This window comes from Nyctibius grandis, chromosome 9, assembly GCF_013368605.1.
Source record: "Nyctibius grandis isolate bNycGra1 chromosome 9, bNycGra1.pri, whole genome shotgun sequence".
NCBI lineage: Eukaryota > Metazoa > Chordata > Aves > Nyctibiiformes > Nyctibiidae > Nyctibius > Nyctibius grandis.
In genome coordinates this window covers 38648699-38667052 of record NC_090666.1, presented here as the reverse complement: position 1 = coordinate 38667052, position 18354 = coordinate 38648699, and the positions used below count along the sequence as shown (strand labels likewise).

General features: G+C 39.5%; 1 protein-coding gene across 1 annotated transcript in view; it reads left to right on the top strand.

The window, feature by feature from the left end:
* The first annotated feature begins 353 nt into the window (after positions 1–353).
* Positions 354–18354, top strand: part of LRP1B (LDL receptor related protein 1B) — a 570912-nt gene continuing 552911 nt past the window's right edge. Inside the window, exons 1-2 of the mRNA XM_068407216.1 lie at positions 354–375; positions 546–671. Coding sequence (XP_068263317.1) covers positions 354–375; positions 546–671 — 148 coding nt within the window. The remainder of the gene's footprint in view (positions 376–545; positions 672–18354) is intronic.

Genomic DNA, 18354 nt, shown 5'->3' with positions numbered 1-18354 from the left:
GATAGGATTTGGTCATTAAAATATGTACCTAAAGAAATAGTAAAAGATATCTTTGTTTTTTTAACAAGATCTCTTACTGCTTACAAAAATACATCTTTGAAAACTGATTACTGGAAACAACAATTTGAAAATATTGTCTGGGGCAGGAGAGGAGAATGGGGTTACCTCCCTGCTGATAATATGAAATTAAAGGTTGTTGATTTCTATCTAGTGAGCAAATTTACTTCATGGTGAAATAGTTAGAGAAAAATAGAATTTATTAAAATTCTATTTCATAGTGCTATCTTAAGCTAATGCTGTTCATGTCTTGTTGGAACAGTTATGGGGTGCTCCCACTGAAACACTGTGGCTGGATGTTAGGGCTCTACAGCCTAAGTAAGGGCATTGCCATTAGGGATCTCATTAAATTATTACTTCACTTTGTTTCTATTGTTTGCTTTGATTTCTGATTTCAGAATCACTTTATTTTCACTTTTCATTTTCATCGTGCCACTTTATTTTCCTTCATTTTTAATCATTGCATTCTAAACCATTCTCATTTTCAGAGGAACATCAGTTATGTGACGTAGGAGAGTTTCCGTGTCGTGATCGCGTGACGTGTGTCTCCCAGCACTGGCTGTGTGATGGAGAGCCTGATTGTCCTGATGATTCAGATGAGTCTTTAGACACATGTAAGTAAAGAAGGAGCCAATCTTATTTTATCTTCCTTTTAATGGTAACGTTTATATTTGCACTAACTATACAATTGAAAGGATGGATGGATTCAGTTTTTTTTATATAAATCCTGAATAAATCTTCATATCAAGGGGAACAGGTTACATTCAATGCGTCGGTGAGAAACAAAAGAAACGGAAGAGTTGGAAGATGTTTTGTTCATGTGCCACTTGGTAATGAACACTGTCGCCAGAGCATATGTTCCCTGTGCTCTCACTGAGCTGTAGATGAGCTGTAGAGGGCAAAGGCAAAGTCAGACAGGAAAAATGTGTTCCTCTCAAATGGGGGGAAATGAATAGTGCAAAATGTTTTCAATGAAAGTATGAAAAGCTTGCAAACATCAAAGGGAAGAATGAAAGAAGATGTAAAAACTATGAGGGGGAAAGAAGCAAAGAAAGGAAAATGAGGGAAAGCTTTAATAAAACATGTTTAATTATAATAAAAGACCTTGTTTTTTTTAATGTGGCTAAGAGCTTCTGAAGACCAGAGTAGCAACCTTAAAGACTTTTTTCTTATCAGCCTTGTAGACTACTGATGAGGTGATATTAAATCTTAATGTTCCCTTGTTTCCTGAGTTCTGAAGAACATGAGGGAATTTCCTGGTTTTATCCCCAGGATAATCACTTAATGTAAGAGAAGAACCATGTATTTTGTATCAAAGCAGTACTGACAATCAGGAAGGCTAGAAATGTGGTTTGCTGCTAAAAGAAAAGAAAATATCAAACATCAGACGGTATTTAGGAGTCTAATCTTTAAAATGAGGGACAGAAAGTCGAGATGTCTGGAAACCATTTCTGTCTGGGCAAACATTGCACCGATGATTGCAATCTTCCTGCTCCACCATTTGTTCTCTGGAACAGATAGGAAAATTGCCTCTGGGGCTGTGGTGAGGGTGCTCTGATTAACCAACCGCCTTTGTAACACGTTGGGATTCTCAAAAACAGAATAGTGTAGTTGGAAGCATCAGGTACAGTTAAGACTTTATTACTCCTTTTATGGTTGATTACTGTCTTCTCTAATATAATCTTAAGTTAGTATCTGCAGTTAAAAGTTTTTCTGCTAACTAATGAATATTGTGATAAGAGCACCAAAACGGACACACACACAGTTTTTAATTTGCCTCCTGATACTTGGCAGGTGGTTCCAAATCCAGCAGCTTGCTGGATGCCTAGATGTTTTCCTCTCAAGGACTTTGCATGTTTATTGTACTGGACCATATGATCTCTGTTTAGTAATACCATTCAAGATCACAGCATATTAAAAACATAACCTCTGAAGTTTATTGATGGCTTCAAGAAAGGGGGACGGGGTGGAAATCAAGCCTGCACTCTTCCTGATATCAGCTTGCCTGGTCCTCTTGGAAACACCTTCCTCTTTGCAAATGCTAACAGTTTCTGTAGGGTGCATTACTTAGGCTGTCCTAAGTCCAAGGTAGGAGTTAGCATCATTGCTTTTCTGGTCATAGAGCAGGAAGATGTTTGAATCCTTCTGCACGTACAGCTTACGTAGCCCTTTGCTGATGAGCTGCTGGTTAATGAGGTGCCTGGGCAACACTTGACTGTATGGACTGAGAGGGTAATGATGTTGGGTCTGGTGCCCTGTCTCATCCTTTCAGTTCAACTCAGCCCAGGACTCTGCGTGAGAACCAAGCGACCACTGGAATGCTGGGGGAAACTTTCCTATGTATTTGTTCGCAGTTGTTTTGCTCTTGATGGTTCTATATTTGTTTAGTCCGCATAATTTACTGTCAACTCTGGTATTTCTTGAAATATGTGTATGTACTCTGGCTTCATCGGGTAAGTTGTTTCTCATTAGAGATTAATATAATGTTCCTGGATTTTCCTGCTGATGCTTTGCATCACGGTATCTGTAAGGAGTTATAAACTACCTTAAAAATATTCTTATGAAATATTTGAGGACTCTGTGGTGTTAATGCCAGGGACACAGCGCCTTCCAGTTTTAGTGCGTCTGTTTGTTTATAGATGAGTGCAGCCTCTATTTGTCAGCTCTTTGCTGACTTACGTACGATGAATTATTTGGTGCAGCCTGACAGATACTGCTAGTTGTTCCTATAGCCATAAACAAATGGAGTTTGATTGATTTTTCTGTGGATTTGTGCCGAGTAATAGGGTTTTCTGGGTTCTAATAACGTGCAAGCATTGATCAAAGCTTTTCCTGCAAGTGGAAGTTCTTAACTTCTCTCCCGTGGGGATTTCAAGGTGTCTAAAAGGAGAGAAATTCTCATGCTGCACTTTTTCCCATGGTGAGAATATGAAAAGTCTTATTAGTCTCATCACTCAACCGTCTATTTGCAGAAAACTTCTAGCAACTAAATATGTTGGTGACCTCTCTATCCTGGTGGCATTTTAACCAGGTTTTGCAACAGAACTTGAAAGTTATTAGGCTGTACAAACACAAATGATGTGACTGTATCAACTAATTTCCTCAGGAATCCACCTGAAATCATACAATCTAGTCCCTTTATTAGCTTTAGTAAAGAGATCTGGGATTGGACAGAAGGGAGAAAAAAGCAGCATTATTATCATTGAATTCAGTCTCTGTGTTGGCAAAGGTTGGGGCAGGGCTTTAAGCAGGCACAGCTTCCATGGGCTTTCGACGAGTGTGATGGAGGTGTCCTGTCACTGCCTGTGCTCTTCTCAGTCAAGGGACAGCTTCCATCACCACTCTGCTCCCCTTCTACTTCCCATCTTCCACTAAAAGGTCTCACGAATAGCTTTGTAAAACCAGAAGCTAATTCCTACAGCACCTGTACCTGTGTTCTGTTCTGTTTTTTAGCAGCTGTAATTCTTTCTGCTCTCAGTGGAGCTGCTGCTTTTTATACTGCCAAAGAACCTGGTTCAGTAATTCGTAATGAATAATTTAGTGAACAAATTTTGTTGCTTTTCTGTTAGTGAGTTGTTTGTGAGAAAATGGATTTAAAAAAAACTGTAATAAAACTCTTGACCATGTAATTTCTACCCTTTCTTGGGTGGTGAGTCTCTAGGTTGTTCATAAGGTTTTTGCAAATAGTCAGGATTCAAAAATCAATCTGCTTAACCTAATCGGATGATGCTCGGTTGTTCAGTAGGCTAAATCAGCAAGCACACTTGAAATCAATAGAACTCTATCAGGTGCTGCAGAATCTGACCAGACGTGTGACTTTTACAGATAGATCTTGGTCTGGAGGTTAATGCGAATGCTTAGAGGACTTCCATACTGTAAAAAGAAAAAAAAATGCTGTCTGTAGGCTCATCTGCCAAACTGTTTCGGTGGGACAATTACAGAAGTCAAATATACTGCTGAAAAGCATAGAGTTTGAAAAAGAAAAATAGTGACATCCTTTTGTATCGCGTAGTGTCTGTTCAGTATTGCCTGCTTTAGGCACTCAGTAGTTGGAAAAACATGTTTATTACTGTTTTTCCTGGGGTTTTTTGTGTGTTTTGTTTTGGTGTGTTTTTTTTTTTTTTTTCTAGTTTTACCATTCTTGCCACTAGTATTGGTCTTAAGCTGTAAGCATTTGCTTATCTAAGCAACTTTTATAGCATCTTTAATAGGGAAGGTCACTAATTGTATCTCAAGGTCCCATTTAAAACATTGTCACTTTAGAGTACCAGTGTGTGTTGCGTTCCGCAGTTGTACCTCTGAATAACATATTCATCTCTAAATGAGCCATGCAGTTGCCCAAGGAATATCAATGGCTGCTGAAATCTAGACATTTGATGTACTATTACCTGGTTTCCTGCTCAACATCCTGCTAATAGGGTTGAGATCTAAAAGGTATATTGGCAAATGACACCATCCATTTAATATTTAAGGATTTTTTTTGTGTGTTTGCCTCTTCAGGATTTGTCTGGCTTGCACATTGTTTTCTAATATCAGTTCACAAACTCCTCTCTGTCAGAATGCGTTGTGCTAAGACAAGGTGAAACAAAGGAGCAGGAAAAGAAATTGCTTATTTTCTGTAGCTTCTTTCTGGAACTGTACACACTGATTGTGTTTGGGTTTTGTAACGCTTGGTGCAGCAGCAGTTCCAGCAAGGGCTGGTTTATTGTCTCTTAGCCATGAAGTAGAGGAAGGTGCTATAACACTGCCTGATACTTGCCCTGGGAAGAGAGACTTGAGGTCTGGCACAAGTATACCCTGAACTCTTTTCATATCATTCTGTGGCATGTTGCAGGCAGCAGAGCTTTGCTACGGCACAGTTGCCCATTAGAACCATCTATGACCCGAAGTATTGCTTGAATATCATGAATATCTATGAGAGGGGAAAAAAACACAGTACAATATGAGATCTTCTACTACAAAGACATGAAAGTATTTGGCACTCAGTTATTTTAGCAGCATCAGAATTCTGAAAACAATTTACTGCACTGCCAGACTGCAACTCCGTCTCTTGTGTTGTCCTCAACTGCACTTTCTTTGTTATCTTGGCACTGTTGTTCTTGTATTTGAGCTTTCTTAAATGGTATCCGAATGCCAGTTTGAATACATGCCACACACACAATTTATTTGTAGTTGACTCGTTGTGAATTGAAAGAACCCCAGTTTTCATTAGCAAATCATCAAATTTGAATGGTCCCTCTCTCTGGAAGTTTGAGTAGATGTAGCCCTATCATAACATGTTGAAATTATCTCTGATAATAATCTTTCTCTGGGATTTTGAGGGAGTATCATCTTCTATAATCATGATTAAACTGAAGTTGGAGGAGCAAAAGAAAGGCAGCAACCCGAAGCACCTTGTTTAAAAGCTTGAGTCTCACTTTGTTTGCTAAAATAGCTTCTTTCATTCTCTGGATGCTAATTATGTGAGACTAGTTTCACAAGCTTAAAAATTGTTAATTGGGTACCCCAGTTGTAGTTCTTTTACCAGCAAAGGATAAGATAATTGGATGCCCTGTTGCTTGTGTGGTATGAAACAATAAAGAAAAATTTTCCTAAAGCTCCTAATTTTTTATGAGTAGATTCATTGAAATTCATTAGAAGCCAGGCTCCCAGACCACTCTTAAGTAGCTTTGGAAAATTCCAGATCAATAAATAACTTATATAGATTGAAGATGAGCTGCCATAAGGCTATTGAAGGTAAAAGAAGAAAACACCGGACATGAGGTAAAAATATGGTCTTGTGTTTTCACTCTTTAAAATTTTGCTGTATGTAGTTACTATTGAACAAAGAATCTGTTAGATGAAATAGCTGCTTACACCTGTTCTTCAGCAAGACACTTGGCCGTGTTACTGGTCACGTTAATTTAAACTGCTCTGTAGTGATGAATGTATACTCACTTTTTCTCTCTGAATCAGGATCTTTCATGTCAGTGGCGTAAAACCTAACTTCTAAAGCTCTTGTAGGAAATGAACCACAACAAAATGACAAATGTCAACAAATTTTATTAAACTGTTGTTAATTTACATAAAATTAAGTTAAATGCTTAATGCAGCAATACAATATTGCCGCTCTCTTATGTTAGCTGGTGAAAAGAAGTGCTTCTGACAGAACAGGGTGGGTGTTTTGAAGCAGGATTAACTTTCCTGATACTGTTTTTACAGACCTGAAAGAAACCACACTTCCCACTGACAGTCTCCATGCAGTTTACCCTGGTAAAGCTAATGTGGTGCGTAACCACTGGTAAAGAAAAGATGTATAAAGATTTTTATTATGGCTGATGATTTGCCATCCTATTTTCTGACATATAGTCGCTCGGGTCTGCTGTGCTGGATCCCGTTCAGATAGTTTGTCGTTGTCTGCCCCTTTCCACGTGGTGAACACCTGTGTGACTGCTACCAGGGCTTCAGCTTCTGACCTCTGCTTTCTCCTTACTCCATCATTTGGGAAAACTACTGTGCTCAGCCCCTCCAGGAAAGGTCGTTTTGCTGGTGTGATGGGATTGCTGACGTTCTGGTAGTTAATGGAATATTAGAGCAAACAGTCTGGAAAGGATGAATGTCGATGGTGCTCATACCCTCTAAGCCTTTTGGAAAGGTTATAGAGAAGCACCCCGCTGAGACAAATCCTGCGTTGCAGTTAGTCTGGAGGACTTCAGGTTGTTCCACTGTGGCGTTTAGGACCGGTGTTGATGAGGCCTGGTTGTCTTCCTGAGGGGGTTTGTGCTTTGGGGATGCTCCTACATTTCTCACCGCTAATTCTGTTCCTTTGCCCTTTGGGCCACCCCATCCTTGGGTGCAGGGGAGCACTCGTCTTGGGCCAGGAAATAACCTTTACATTTTTGCACTTACTTTCTGTCACAGCCAGCATATAAGCAATGGTATTGAGACCCTAGAGAACATTTAGAGGCAATTCCTTTTTATAATTTCCCAAAGGATGGTAATACTACTTCTGAGACATAAGCACATTATCAAATTACTGGAATATGTGCATTATCCTTCTCTGAATAAAAGTAGTTCATTTTGTATGAGTGACTTTGAATACTTGGTGTGATGAAACATATGTCTTTGGCCCCTAATACATGAAGCTTCTTCCTAATATTATTTGGAGTTGTGCCGGGTGGTGGCAGCCAGGCCTGTGGGGCCTCTGTGAGGAGAGGCCAGGGCTGCCCCGTGCCGGACACAACCGGTTCCGCAGTGACCTCAGGGCAGGGCACCACCGGGCCTGTCAGCGGCACTGGTGGCACCTCTGGGAACGCGAATTTAAGAAGGGGCAAAAAGCTACCGGGCAGTGAGGTGTGAGGAAAGAAACAGCCCTGTGAACCCCAGGGTGGAGGAGGAGGAGGGGGCGGAGGGACTGCGGGCACCGGGGCAGAGATTCCTGCAGCCCCTGGGGAGACCATGGAGGAGCAGGTGGATATTTCCTGAAGAAACTGTGGCCCCTGGAGAGGAGCCCACGCTGGAGCAGGTTCTCCTGACAGGGGCTGCAGCCTGGCTCTGAATTAAATTAACCTTCCCAAACTCGAGTGTGTTTTGCCTGTGACGGTAACTGGTGAGTGATCTTCTCTTTATGTCGACTGATGAGCTTTGCCATCGTATTTTATCCCACATCCTGTTGAGGAGGGGGAGCGAGTGAGCAGCTGGGTGGGCAACTGGCCACAGTCAACTCACCACAGAACCATCTCTATCTGATCGCAGTGTTATATGGGCTGGGTCTATACAGCCTGGATACAGATCTAAACTGGCAGCGAGTGAAAGCCAAGCAAATGTGCTGGTGTAACACTGAATGCTGGTGTAGCACTGAACACAACCTGATGGGTCCCACCAGAAGGAGGTTATATGGCTTTTCGTTGGAGCTGCATGGCATTCTGCTGTCTGAGGTATGGAATGACTAAGCTTGTGCCTGCTTTTAATTTTTTTTTTTTTTTTTTTTTTTTTAAATGAGGAAGGGTGGTGCTATGTATCCATGATAACTGTGGAAACGAGTAGGGTAGGAAGATCAGATCCACAAGGAGTGTTTGAAAGGATAGATAACAAAGTTCTTGAGGAATGCCATGGTACGCCGAACACCTATTGTATGTATCATATACCCTGTCAGATGGGTAACGCTGCAGGAACTAAAATTTACACTGTACTGAACACAAAGATCTTGCAAGAGTGAGTTGTAAGTCTGTCCAGCTGGTGTTAGGAGTATAGGGAGTCTCGTTCCTGGTGACTTGTTGGGCACTGCTGCCTTATCTGTAAAGGGTTAGCAACAGGGGCTTGGCTTCCAGCAGCGTTCGTTTTCAGTTTTGTGAATAAAAATAGTTTTTCTTAAATGATTGTTTTGTAAGTGACATGCTACAGTGTTGCATGCAGTCTTCAACAATAACCCGTTCGGCGAAGGTGACACAGAGGCATCCCCAGCCTCTGGGCCAAGAGAGCACAAACACCAATATGAGGATGCTGCAAATGGCGTTTATTTAGAGTGATACATTGCTTTATATACTCTATAGATCTGTGCACCGCCCACCAGTAATTTTCCACTGGTCCGAGCCTTATTGCAACACTTATTCTGAGCAAGCTTGTTACTTCCTTATTGCTAAGCCCGCATACAATAACATGTTTACTCCGTTGGTGTGGACTTATGTAGTCAGCAGTTTTATTGCTGCATTGGCATTTTCGGTCCCTATTCTTTCCGTACATCTCGTGATCTTCCGATCGCCGATCCCTACACTACAGTCAGGTAAACATCGGAATTTGGCAGGGAATAGAATTACTTGCTTCTGCTATTTTTTTTTTTTTTAATAATTTTAAAGACTAAAAGCATTCAATAACTCTTTTGTTTATAGTTTATTTTCTATACTGTGTATTCACTTCTACTCTGTTTTCCAGTCTGAATGTTGTTTAGAGTTGTCCTTTACATAGTCCATATACCCAATCCTGTTTCAGCCAAACGTAGCTGCCTTAAAAGGTAGTTGAAGACTCCGCAATAGATTTTGATTATCATTCTGGAGTTCATGTAAGTGTTATATATGCAGATATTTGAACAATTATTTACAACTTACCAATATAAATAGTTACATTAACTTTTATTCTAGGCCCATAGGTTTTTGTAAGGCTAGCTCTTTTGTGCTTTACTAGTAACGATTCACGCCTTACAAATGTGTAGCTGGAGATCTTTGTGGTTCATAAAAAGTTTAAGAAAGAATAATTCCTTTGTTTTTTAAATGCTTTGAGCTCGTAATATGAAATGACATTTAGACAAGATTTTCCCTTGTGCTCAGGAAAGTGCTAGAGTTTATGTGACTATCTGAGTACATTGCTGCACCTCGAATCCTGTGTTCAGTTTTGTGCCCCTCACTACAAGAAAAACACTGAGGTGCTGGAGTGAGTCCAAAGGACAATGAAGCTGGTGAAGGGTCTAGAGAACAAGTCTTACAAGGAGCGGCTGAAGAAACTGAGGTTGTTTAGCCTGGAAAAGAGGAGGCTGATGGGAGACCTTATCGCTCTCTACAGCTACCTGAAAGGAGGTTGTACCAAGGTGGGTGTTGGTCTCTTTTCCCAAGTAACAAGTGATAGGAGAGAAGAAACAGCCTCAAGTTGTGCCAGTGGAGGTTTAGATTGGATATCAGGAAAAATTTCTTCACCAAAAGGGTTATCAAGCATTGGAACAGGCTGCCCAGGGAAGTGGTGGAGGCACCACCCCTAGAGATATTTAAAAGACGTGTAGATGTGGTGCTGAGGGACATGGTTTAGTGGTGGGCTTGGCAGTGCTGGGTTAGCAGTTGGACTCGATGATCTTAAAGGTCCTTTCCAAACTAAACTATTCTGTGATTCTGTGATAAAATGCAGCATTAGATTTCTTTTTGCCTTTCCACACAGGGCAAATTTTTCAAAATGTTTATTTCTGAACTTAGGGGCGGGGTAGTGTCAAAATCACTGAATCTTATGTCTGTGTGAAAGATGAGAACTGCATGGGGAATCATGGTGTCTTGATTGCACGGGACCTCAGCGTCCCTGGCAAGAGGTCCAGGTTCAAATAGGTATAATTTCTGTAGCTCTCTGGCTGCACGTTTTCTTTTGGAATAATGTATGCAACATGAAGTTCAGGATTGAAGGACTTAAAGGTCATTGTATCTCTCAGTGACACGGTCATTAGAAGTGCTACTTTTTTTTTTTATCTACAGCTGATTATCTTGAGCATGGTGTTCCAAAAGTGGTTCATGGGGAATTCAATTAAATGCTTGCTGACAAAAATGAGCAAGGTCTGTGGAAACATGTAGGTATAATACAAGGCCAGGATAGAGCCTTTGAAGGATGATGCCCAATACCTAAAACTCTGAAACAGCTCATTTATGGATTAATTGCTTGCTAAAATTGCACTTCCTACACAGAAGCAGATCTAATGGGATATATACTCATAAGAAAAGAAAATGAAAAGATCAATCTTTTGAAAAGCCTATAAAAGTAATTCATACTTTGACCAAGGCTTTGTTTTCAAGTTTTTAACTCAAAGCAATTTTATTTTTGTAGCTAAGCTATAAATTACACCCAAAAAAAAGTGCACGTGGGGAGAAGAGATGGAAAGACTTGGCACAGTTTCTCTTTCATGAGGTTGTGCTGGCTGTTAAGCCTAACCTAATGACTTAATCTTTTTTCAGCATTGACCTTCTTGACAGTATTTGACCACAAATAAGACACATGTTTCAGTGTTAATCACAGTTTGGGCGTGGGCTGTCTTTCAGGTACAGACGCAATCCCCTCTGGTTTCACAGCAGGGATGCATCTACTATACTGTCCACACAGGAGGGCCCAGTGAGGGACTAAACACTAGCACTGTGGTTGGAAGGATCTGCACCAGCGAGTCTCTGAGATATACTGGGGCAAAAAATGCCTGGCTGCCTGAAAAAGTGGGGCAGTAACTGATCATTGGGCAAGTGACCGAGGGGAGAAATGTGATGTTGCAGCGTGTTTTTTTTTTTTTATTTTTTTAGAAGCTCTTTATTTAGTTTGATGTGCATCAATTTGAACTTTTTTCTGTGATGTTTTTGTCCCTATTTCCATGCACATTTATTTGTAATCCATTTAATTTTCATTCTCTTCTACAACTTAACAATTTTATTACTCATTTTCTTTTCTCCTCTTTCCTTTCATACTTATGTCCTTGCAGCTCTTTCAGGGCCTTCTATACTTCAGTTATCCCTTTCACTCCAGCTCTGCATTTTTGCACAATATTTGTTTAGCCCTAATCCTCACTGTTGCTTTATTCATTATTTTCCCACTTTTCTTGCTTTTTTCTTAGTACTGCTGACAAAACTACTAAAACTACTATGAAAACTATTTTTCATCCTCTGTGTTCCTTTATTTTTCCTTTGTTATAATCCTAAACAGATTCCCTTTCCCCTCTCATAGGTCTCATCCTTTTCTTTTCACTGATGTCTTAATTCTTATTCCTTCATTTTTTGTCTCAGTTTTTATCTTCCCATTAACAGTCCTTTGTCTCTTGCTGTCTCCTCATGCTGCTGCTGTTCAATAGTCAGCATCAGGAAAAGAGTATTTTGGGAAAAGGGGAATGCACCTTAAGCAGCATAATTCAGCCCAATATCAAGATGATTGTGAGAACGTTGATTGTTAGGCTGTCATTGCACTCTGTACCCGGAATGGCTTTGGTAAAAGGGAGGCAGAGAAATTACTGTATCACAGCATTGTCTATTGATTAGGCATTGATAAAATTTAAAAACATATTTAGGAAAAAACGTACGTACATAGCATCATTTTGGCTTTGCTAGTATAAAAAGGTAATTTTTGATAATGCAGGGATTTATAAATTACAGCAATATTATGTATGAAATGTCTTGTTGAAAGATTTTTATCTGAGGTGATGCTACTTTGCTGTGGGCCCCAGTTGCACTGAGACTCGTTACAAATGTTTATAGTTATAGTGATGCATCTGGCCTGTAGATCCTGTACTGGGAGGAACGTAGTGTATTTAAATAGTGGCCTGGTGGTATTCTTTATTTGTCACTTAAAAAGTGCTAAAGTGTAATAAGCATTTTTTTTCTCAAAATTACTGATGAAAACAACTCTCATTAGCAAGCAGATGGCTTTCTGGAAGAAAAGTAAAATTGCTCTTTTTGAAAATAGGGCTGTGATTTAAAATAAGAATTCAGTTGTGTTATTAGCGATGAAATGCACAGTAGTTTTAGTCAGCAAAGAGGGCATTTTGCTATGGATGAAGAAATAATGCAAGACAAAAACCTCTACTCACAAAGAATAATGCATAACTATGACAAAAGAGTGTAATTCACTGTAGCCAGCAGTCTGGATTCAACTGTGCTACGTTTTAGCCTTTTAATAAAGCAGAAAAGGCAATGATGGAAAAGATTTCATTTCAAAAAGTATCCCTCAGGATTTAGTTCCTTATGTTAACGTACAGATGTACAGAACTAGTCCAGAAAGTCCCATGTTTTAGCAGCTCTTACTCATGCCCCAGTACTTCTGGGTGAAACTCAACTGTGCCAAATGAAACATTTGAAAGTCTGCGTTGCTTAACGCCTTCATCTTACATTATTCAAAGGTGCATCAACATCCACGTGCATCTACTTTGTAGGACTGTGAGCTGTGCCCTCAGAAACAGGTCTTAAATTGTATGCAAGACTTGGATATGCCCAATATGAAATAATTCCGAGTTAGTTCTACTCATGAGAACAGGCATTTATAGGGTTGGACCCAAGTTTGTGTATATATTTCCTCATGGAGAATGTTAAATTAGTTTTTACCCTCTGACATTTTTAACCTGATTAAAGGCACAGCTTCTCAGAAGATACAGCTGTTAATGGTGTATTTGAAATAACATGACTTACTCCAAAGTAAAGATGTGGCAAGCTTATTTTTCATTATTTAAGAGTTGAAACAAAATCTAGGTGGAAAAATATAATTTTTTTTACCCATCTTGTAATAAAATTGCCTCTGAAGTGTTTATTCTCTTTGCTCCACTTCTTAAACATTCATAAGTATGCCAAGGCTACAAAGAGTGTCTCTTACTGCCTGTACGCTCAGGCTGTAGAGAATATTGAGGTGGCATTTTCTAATTAATTCTGACTTTTTCTGCTCTTCTATACTGGGCTATTTGATATTTTAGGTAATTTTTTAAACTATTTAATCTAAACTTCTCTAAGGTGGGTCTCTAATGTGCTACTGTCTTTGTTTTTTAGCTTCTTGTTGCAAGAGGTAATTTAGTTTACAAGTGTGCTCCATAACCTAAAGCCAATGGTATGTTCAAATACGAAAACCAGGTACAAATAATGGATAGTGTAAATAATAGATATCTGCTCTACTATTGAGAGAGAAGTTATGTAGCATAGTACCTGTTCAGTACAATAATAAAGATACGTTATTCTTCTTGAAATCTATCTTCTCTGACTGTATTTTCAGTAAAATAAATAGCAGCTGTTGTTGTCTTGCCTTTCAATGAATTCGTCTCAACCTCCTCACCCCCTTCAGTCCAGAGTCTTGCTGGTGGCCACAGCTCTGCTTTCAGCCCCTGGGAAGTCACGTGCAGGAGAACATGCGGGGAGCTGGGACCGCAAGGGCAGCGTGTGCTTTGTCCAGCATATAAAATTAATAAGGGAACCTACTCGGGTGTTGGCTTTTCCATGATAACAAATGCTTTGTTTCATTGATTTGTAATTCCCTGTTCAAAATGAGACAATTCCGTTTAATAGCAGACTTATTTTCACAGTTGGGTTTTTATTCAGTAACACAGTAGTAAGTTCTCTATCCAAGATAGAGACTAGTCTTTTCTGTCTCCACCCTACCCAAAGCTGGATTTTTAGTTTTTTATTTATTTCTGTGACCTCCATGTACATGTAAGTGTGCTGAAGGCTGACGGTTTTACTCATTAGGCTCCTATAATGCCAAATCTCATTTCACTCTGGCTGCACTGGAGATGTCTCTGAGGTCAGCCAGGTCAAGGCTTCAGTTGCTACAAGTAACTGTGTAATTTCTTTCTTGCATTCAAATCCCCAGGATAGTTAGCATCTGATGAATAAGGTCAGTTGAACTGAACTATTTTTGTATTTACAAAATTATTTAATTTGCCTTGTTCTTCTCTTCCATGGCAGTGACTTTGGCCTGGCCTTCCACCCTAGTCACTTCTTGATACGTGATGGGTTTTTGTGCATATCCTGACTATGTGACTTCATGGCAGGAGGAGGAAATTACCAGAAGGTCGTTAAAGTGTGAAATTAAATTCTTAAAGATGAAACATCTAAAACAGCTAAAACATTACCCCAAAAACAAACAGTGCAATTGATCCTACTTAATTACATGCTTAATAATTTCATACCAATGTAAAGCACATTGATGATGTACTAATCCATTTCATATTCAGTGCCACCACAGATTTCCTCCTCCTTATTTGCTTTGAATCTCATCATTATCATGCACATAAAACCAGTATTCTTAGAATTTTTATAGTATTATTTCCATATAAAATTAGGAAAAGTCTAATATATGAATACTAAACAGCTCATTAACATGGTTTGTAATACATCTATTCGTGATAAAAGCAGCTGAGAAATGCTGATATAAAATAGTACTTCAGTCCCAGAGTATATCTAAGATTAGAAGAATCATGCCTTGGATAATAAATACTTCAGGGAAAACAGGAAATCTTAGATACAAATAACATCAAATAAAGAGGTTTGTATGCTTAATTAAACACATTAACAGATGCATTTATTTCAGTTAAATAATTAATGTATTACTAGTACTGGCAGCAAGAAATTTTGTGTGATTAAAAAAAAATAACCTGGAAAGGTTTTAATTTCAGGAGAAAAAAATGCTGCCTTTAAAAGACATTAAGGATGTTTTTATCTGGAACTGGCACAAAGATTGTTAATGATGGAATTACACAGCGAGCAAAACGCCTGGCAGAACAGCCTAATCTACCATGTCAAGAACCCTGATCTTTAAATTTGCTCTATATGGGCAAGCCACTGTCTCCAGCCTAAGAAACAGGATTGGCTTTGAAACAGCTTAGGTGATAAACGGTCCTTCTCTACCCATGTGCATTAGGAGTTGGTCCTTGAAGTTATTGTCTCTGGCCTTTTAGCTGTGCTTTCTGTGTCTGGGCCATGGGAAGAGGCTGTTGTGAATTACCTGTCCAAAACTGTCGTAGGTTGTGTGGCAGAGAAAAATTCTGCTTTCATGGTGAGTGTTTGTTAGAGATTGGAGCTGAAATTTAGGAAGATGTACTGCAGGATTAAATGATGTATTTGGGGTTTAAGTTATCATCAATTTATATTTTGGCATAGATTTAGCTGTGTGCTTTTTCCCTTTCTGCAAGCTTTTTGTACTGATCTAAACCAGAGTAGCTTTGCTACTGTTTAGTTGTAGTTGTGCCATAACAATTCAGCTTACGTTTCATATTCAACCCCGGAATTTTAACCTATGAAGAAACACTGCTGACAGCTTTATAAAGGGGTTAGGTGTGGTCTTAACCTTTGCTCAGATACCAAATTATACAAGATGTAATTAAGATCAAGATATAACAATGTTTGATCATCTGAAATGTCAGTAAATAAATATCCCACAAATTATTTCTATTAGAAATGCATCTGGTATTGTTGACAGAAAATGACTTTCTACACTTCTGAATATTTAGCCCCAGTTTGGAAAACTCCCACTGATTTTTTTTTTTTTCCTTTTTTTTTTTTTCCTAAGATAAATGCGAATTCCTTCTGCAGTTTTCAACTTGGTTTATCAGGAACCTGATAAACCAAGCAGGAAAAATGAGAGATCATTCAGAGGGTGAATGAATTCATAAATAAGCAAGGTAGAATGCATACTTGTTTAGAAGATCAGTATAAGGACCATTCACAATGTCCCTTTTAGCTTGTGAAGGAGAGAGCACAGTCCTGGTGCTGGGCTTGGGCACAGGGCTGCCCTCCCACCACCCCTTTAGTCGTTCGTGATCATTATTTGCAGTAATGGTACAGATTAGCAAGAATATTAAAAGAAGCCCCTTCATAGCACTGTTCTTTAGTCTGCCACAGAAGAGGATGCTGTAAGAGGGGTCTTGGCTCATTTACTGTTTCTATGAAGTATGGTGATACCTGGTTGAAGTATGTATGTGGATTTAAACATTTTATTTAACATTCTTTTGTATTTCCCTAGAAGTACTGGCAAATTTTGAAAGAGATAAATGTTTCTTAATAAGCTAGAACAAGGTTAAGTTTGACTAAGCTAAGCTTAAAGAAAAAGAGATTTGGTGGTTGGCTTTTTTTTGAGCTGATGATAGGTTGAAATGATGTATATAATATTCCTTGACCTTTAAGACCCGGTCTCTTTGTTTCTTGGCTTGCTGCTGTCAGGAATAGCACCCAGAAAGATGAGAGCACGCAGCAGTTATACAGCCAGCATCTATAACGCAGGCACAGCTCGTGATGTAGGAAGCCCAGCTAATGCTGGTGCAATGATCTCTTGCAGCTGCCTGTTTGAGGAGCCTCAGAAGGCTGCGTGGGACAAATGGCTGAGGGAGAGCCCTTGGCCTCGCGAGGGGAAGCTGTAGATGGAGGAGCAACAGGATCTAATCAGTTCCCAAGTCTTCCAGCAGCCTACACAGGTCAATGCAAACGGTGCAACCTTTACACCTCCACCCAGATTACGAATGGCTGCTGCCAAACAGTGACACATGCACAGTGACACATGCAGGCTCGCACTCGTGAGTCACCTGCCCCTACCCAGACTGCCAGACGCTTAGTCACAGGCTATTGTTGAGCGCTTTTCAGCTCCTTTTCCTACACTCAAACAGCTTTATCTTGTGGTCCTGTCTGCGGTGTACAATTTTTTTTTAAATCTAATTAGTTTTCAAAGTAATTGGAATACTTTGCTCTATTTGGGAGCGATCCAAGCCTGGGAAGGAAGGGAAAATTGCAGTGATCCAGATATCTCCGTTGCTCTTCTGTGGTAAATCATAAAACCATGAATCATGGTATGTTTATTCTGTTTTTCCATGACTCAGCTGTATTTGTAGCCACGTTTTAGTAGCCAACAGGCTTGCAATTTTGAAAATATAAAAAAATAGTGTGAGATTCCTTAAGAGAATTTTACTTTTTTCAATCTGATTTTTGTAACAGTACAGTTTTTTTCTGACAGTAAATAGCTGAAAAACTTCATGCACAGTCAAGGGGAATGTTCCTTTTCCAGCGTGGAGAAGAATGATAAGAGATATACAAAATGGCAACTGGGGAGCCAATCGTGTGGAAGAAGCAGTGATGCAGCACCCATAATTACCTCAAACTTTCATTTTTTTAATCCAGATTTGGACTCCTTGCACGTATGACCCTCATTGGAAGGGGTTGGTAACTTACTAAAAAAAACTCCTAGTGCTTGGAAAATCCATGTGAAAAGTTACTCAAAGCAGAAGGAGGTGTTGGGTTTCAGGTGCTTCTGTATGGCTGTCTCTGCTGGGGAGCTCTGTGATTGAGCTCTGTTTATATTTTTCTGGCTGTGCAGGGGAGCACTACATCAGATGTTCTTTTATTCATGTTTGAATTTAAAGATTTCTTTCTGTTCTTAGAGCAGTGCAAAAGAACCTTCTCATAAATGTGTGTGTGTGGGGGTGTATATTTCTATAACAATCCTACTTTTAATTGTATATAGCACATAAGGAGCTACATACTTCTAAATGCACAGGTAAGTGCATGGATTCAGTTTAAGCCTGAAAGCAGATCTTGTGCTACGCTGGTGCAATGCTGGACTGAGACTGAAGCCCTTCTCTTGGGAAGTGCATCTTCCTATCTTGATTAAAGCTATATAACTACATGAACCATCTGTAGCACTGCAGGTTGGTAGAGTAGTACTAAGCTGGTATTCCTGTAGTATGGTACTGTATGTACTTCTAAAGGCTGAGATCAGAGGGTTTCCCCAGGGTAATGCTGTTTCAGTGCACAGTGGTAGGCAGGATTCCTTCTCAGGCACAGACTTATTAGTGGTACAATTTAATGATACTGGGATGTTCCTTGAAGGGATTTTGTCTTATACCAAATTTATGCATCAAGTTGACAGTAAGATCTCTTTTAGCAACTGAAATTTCCAGAATAAAAAGTCTGTGCAAAAACCCTAACCATAATCAGCATAGAAACATGCCAAGTACCAAAGCTAATTCCCACCACCATGTGATGACCTTGGTGAGCGTATTACACCGTGTGCCCGTTTTACTGTCACTTTTTTATAATGACAGATTCGTTTTAGCAAGATGTTTTTAGCTTGTTA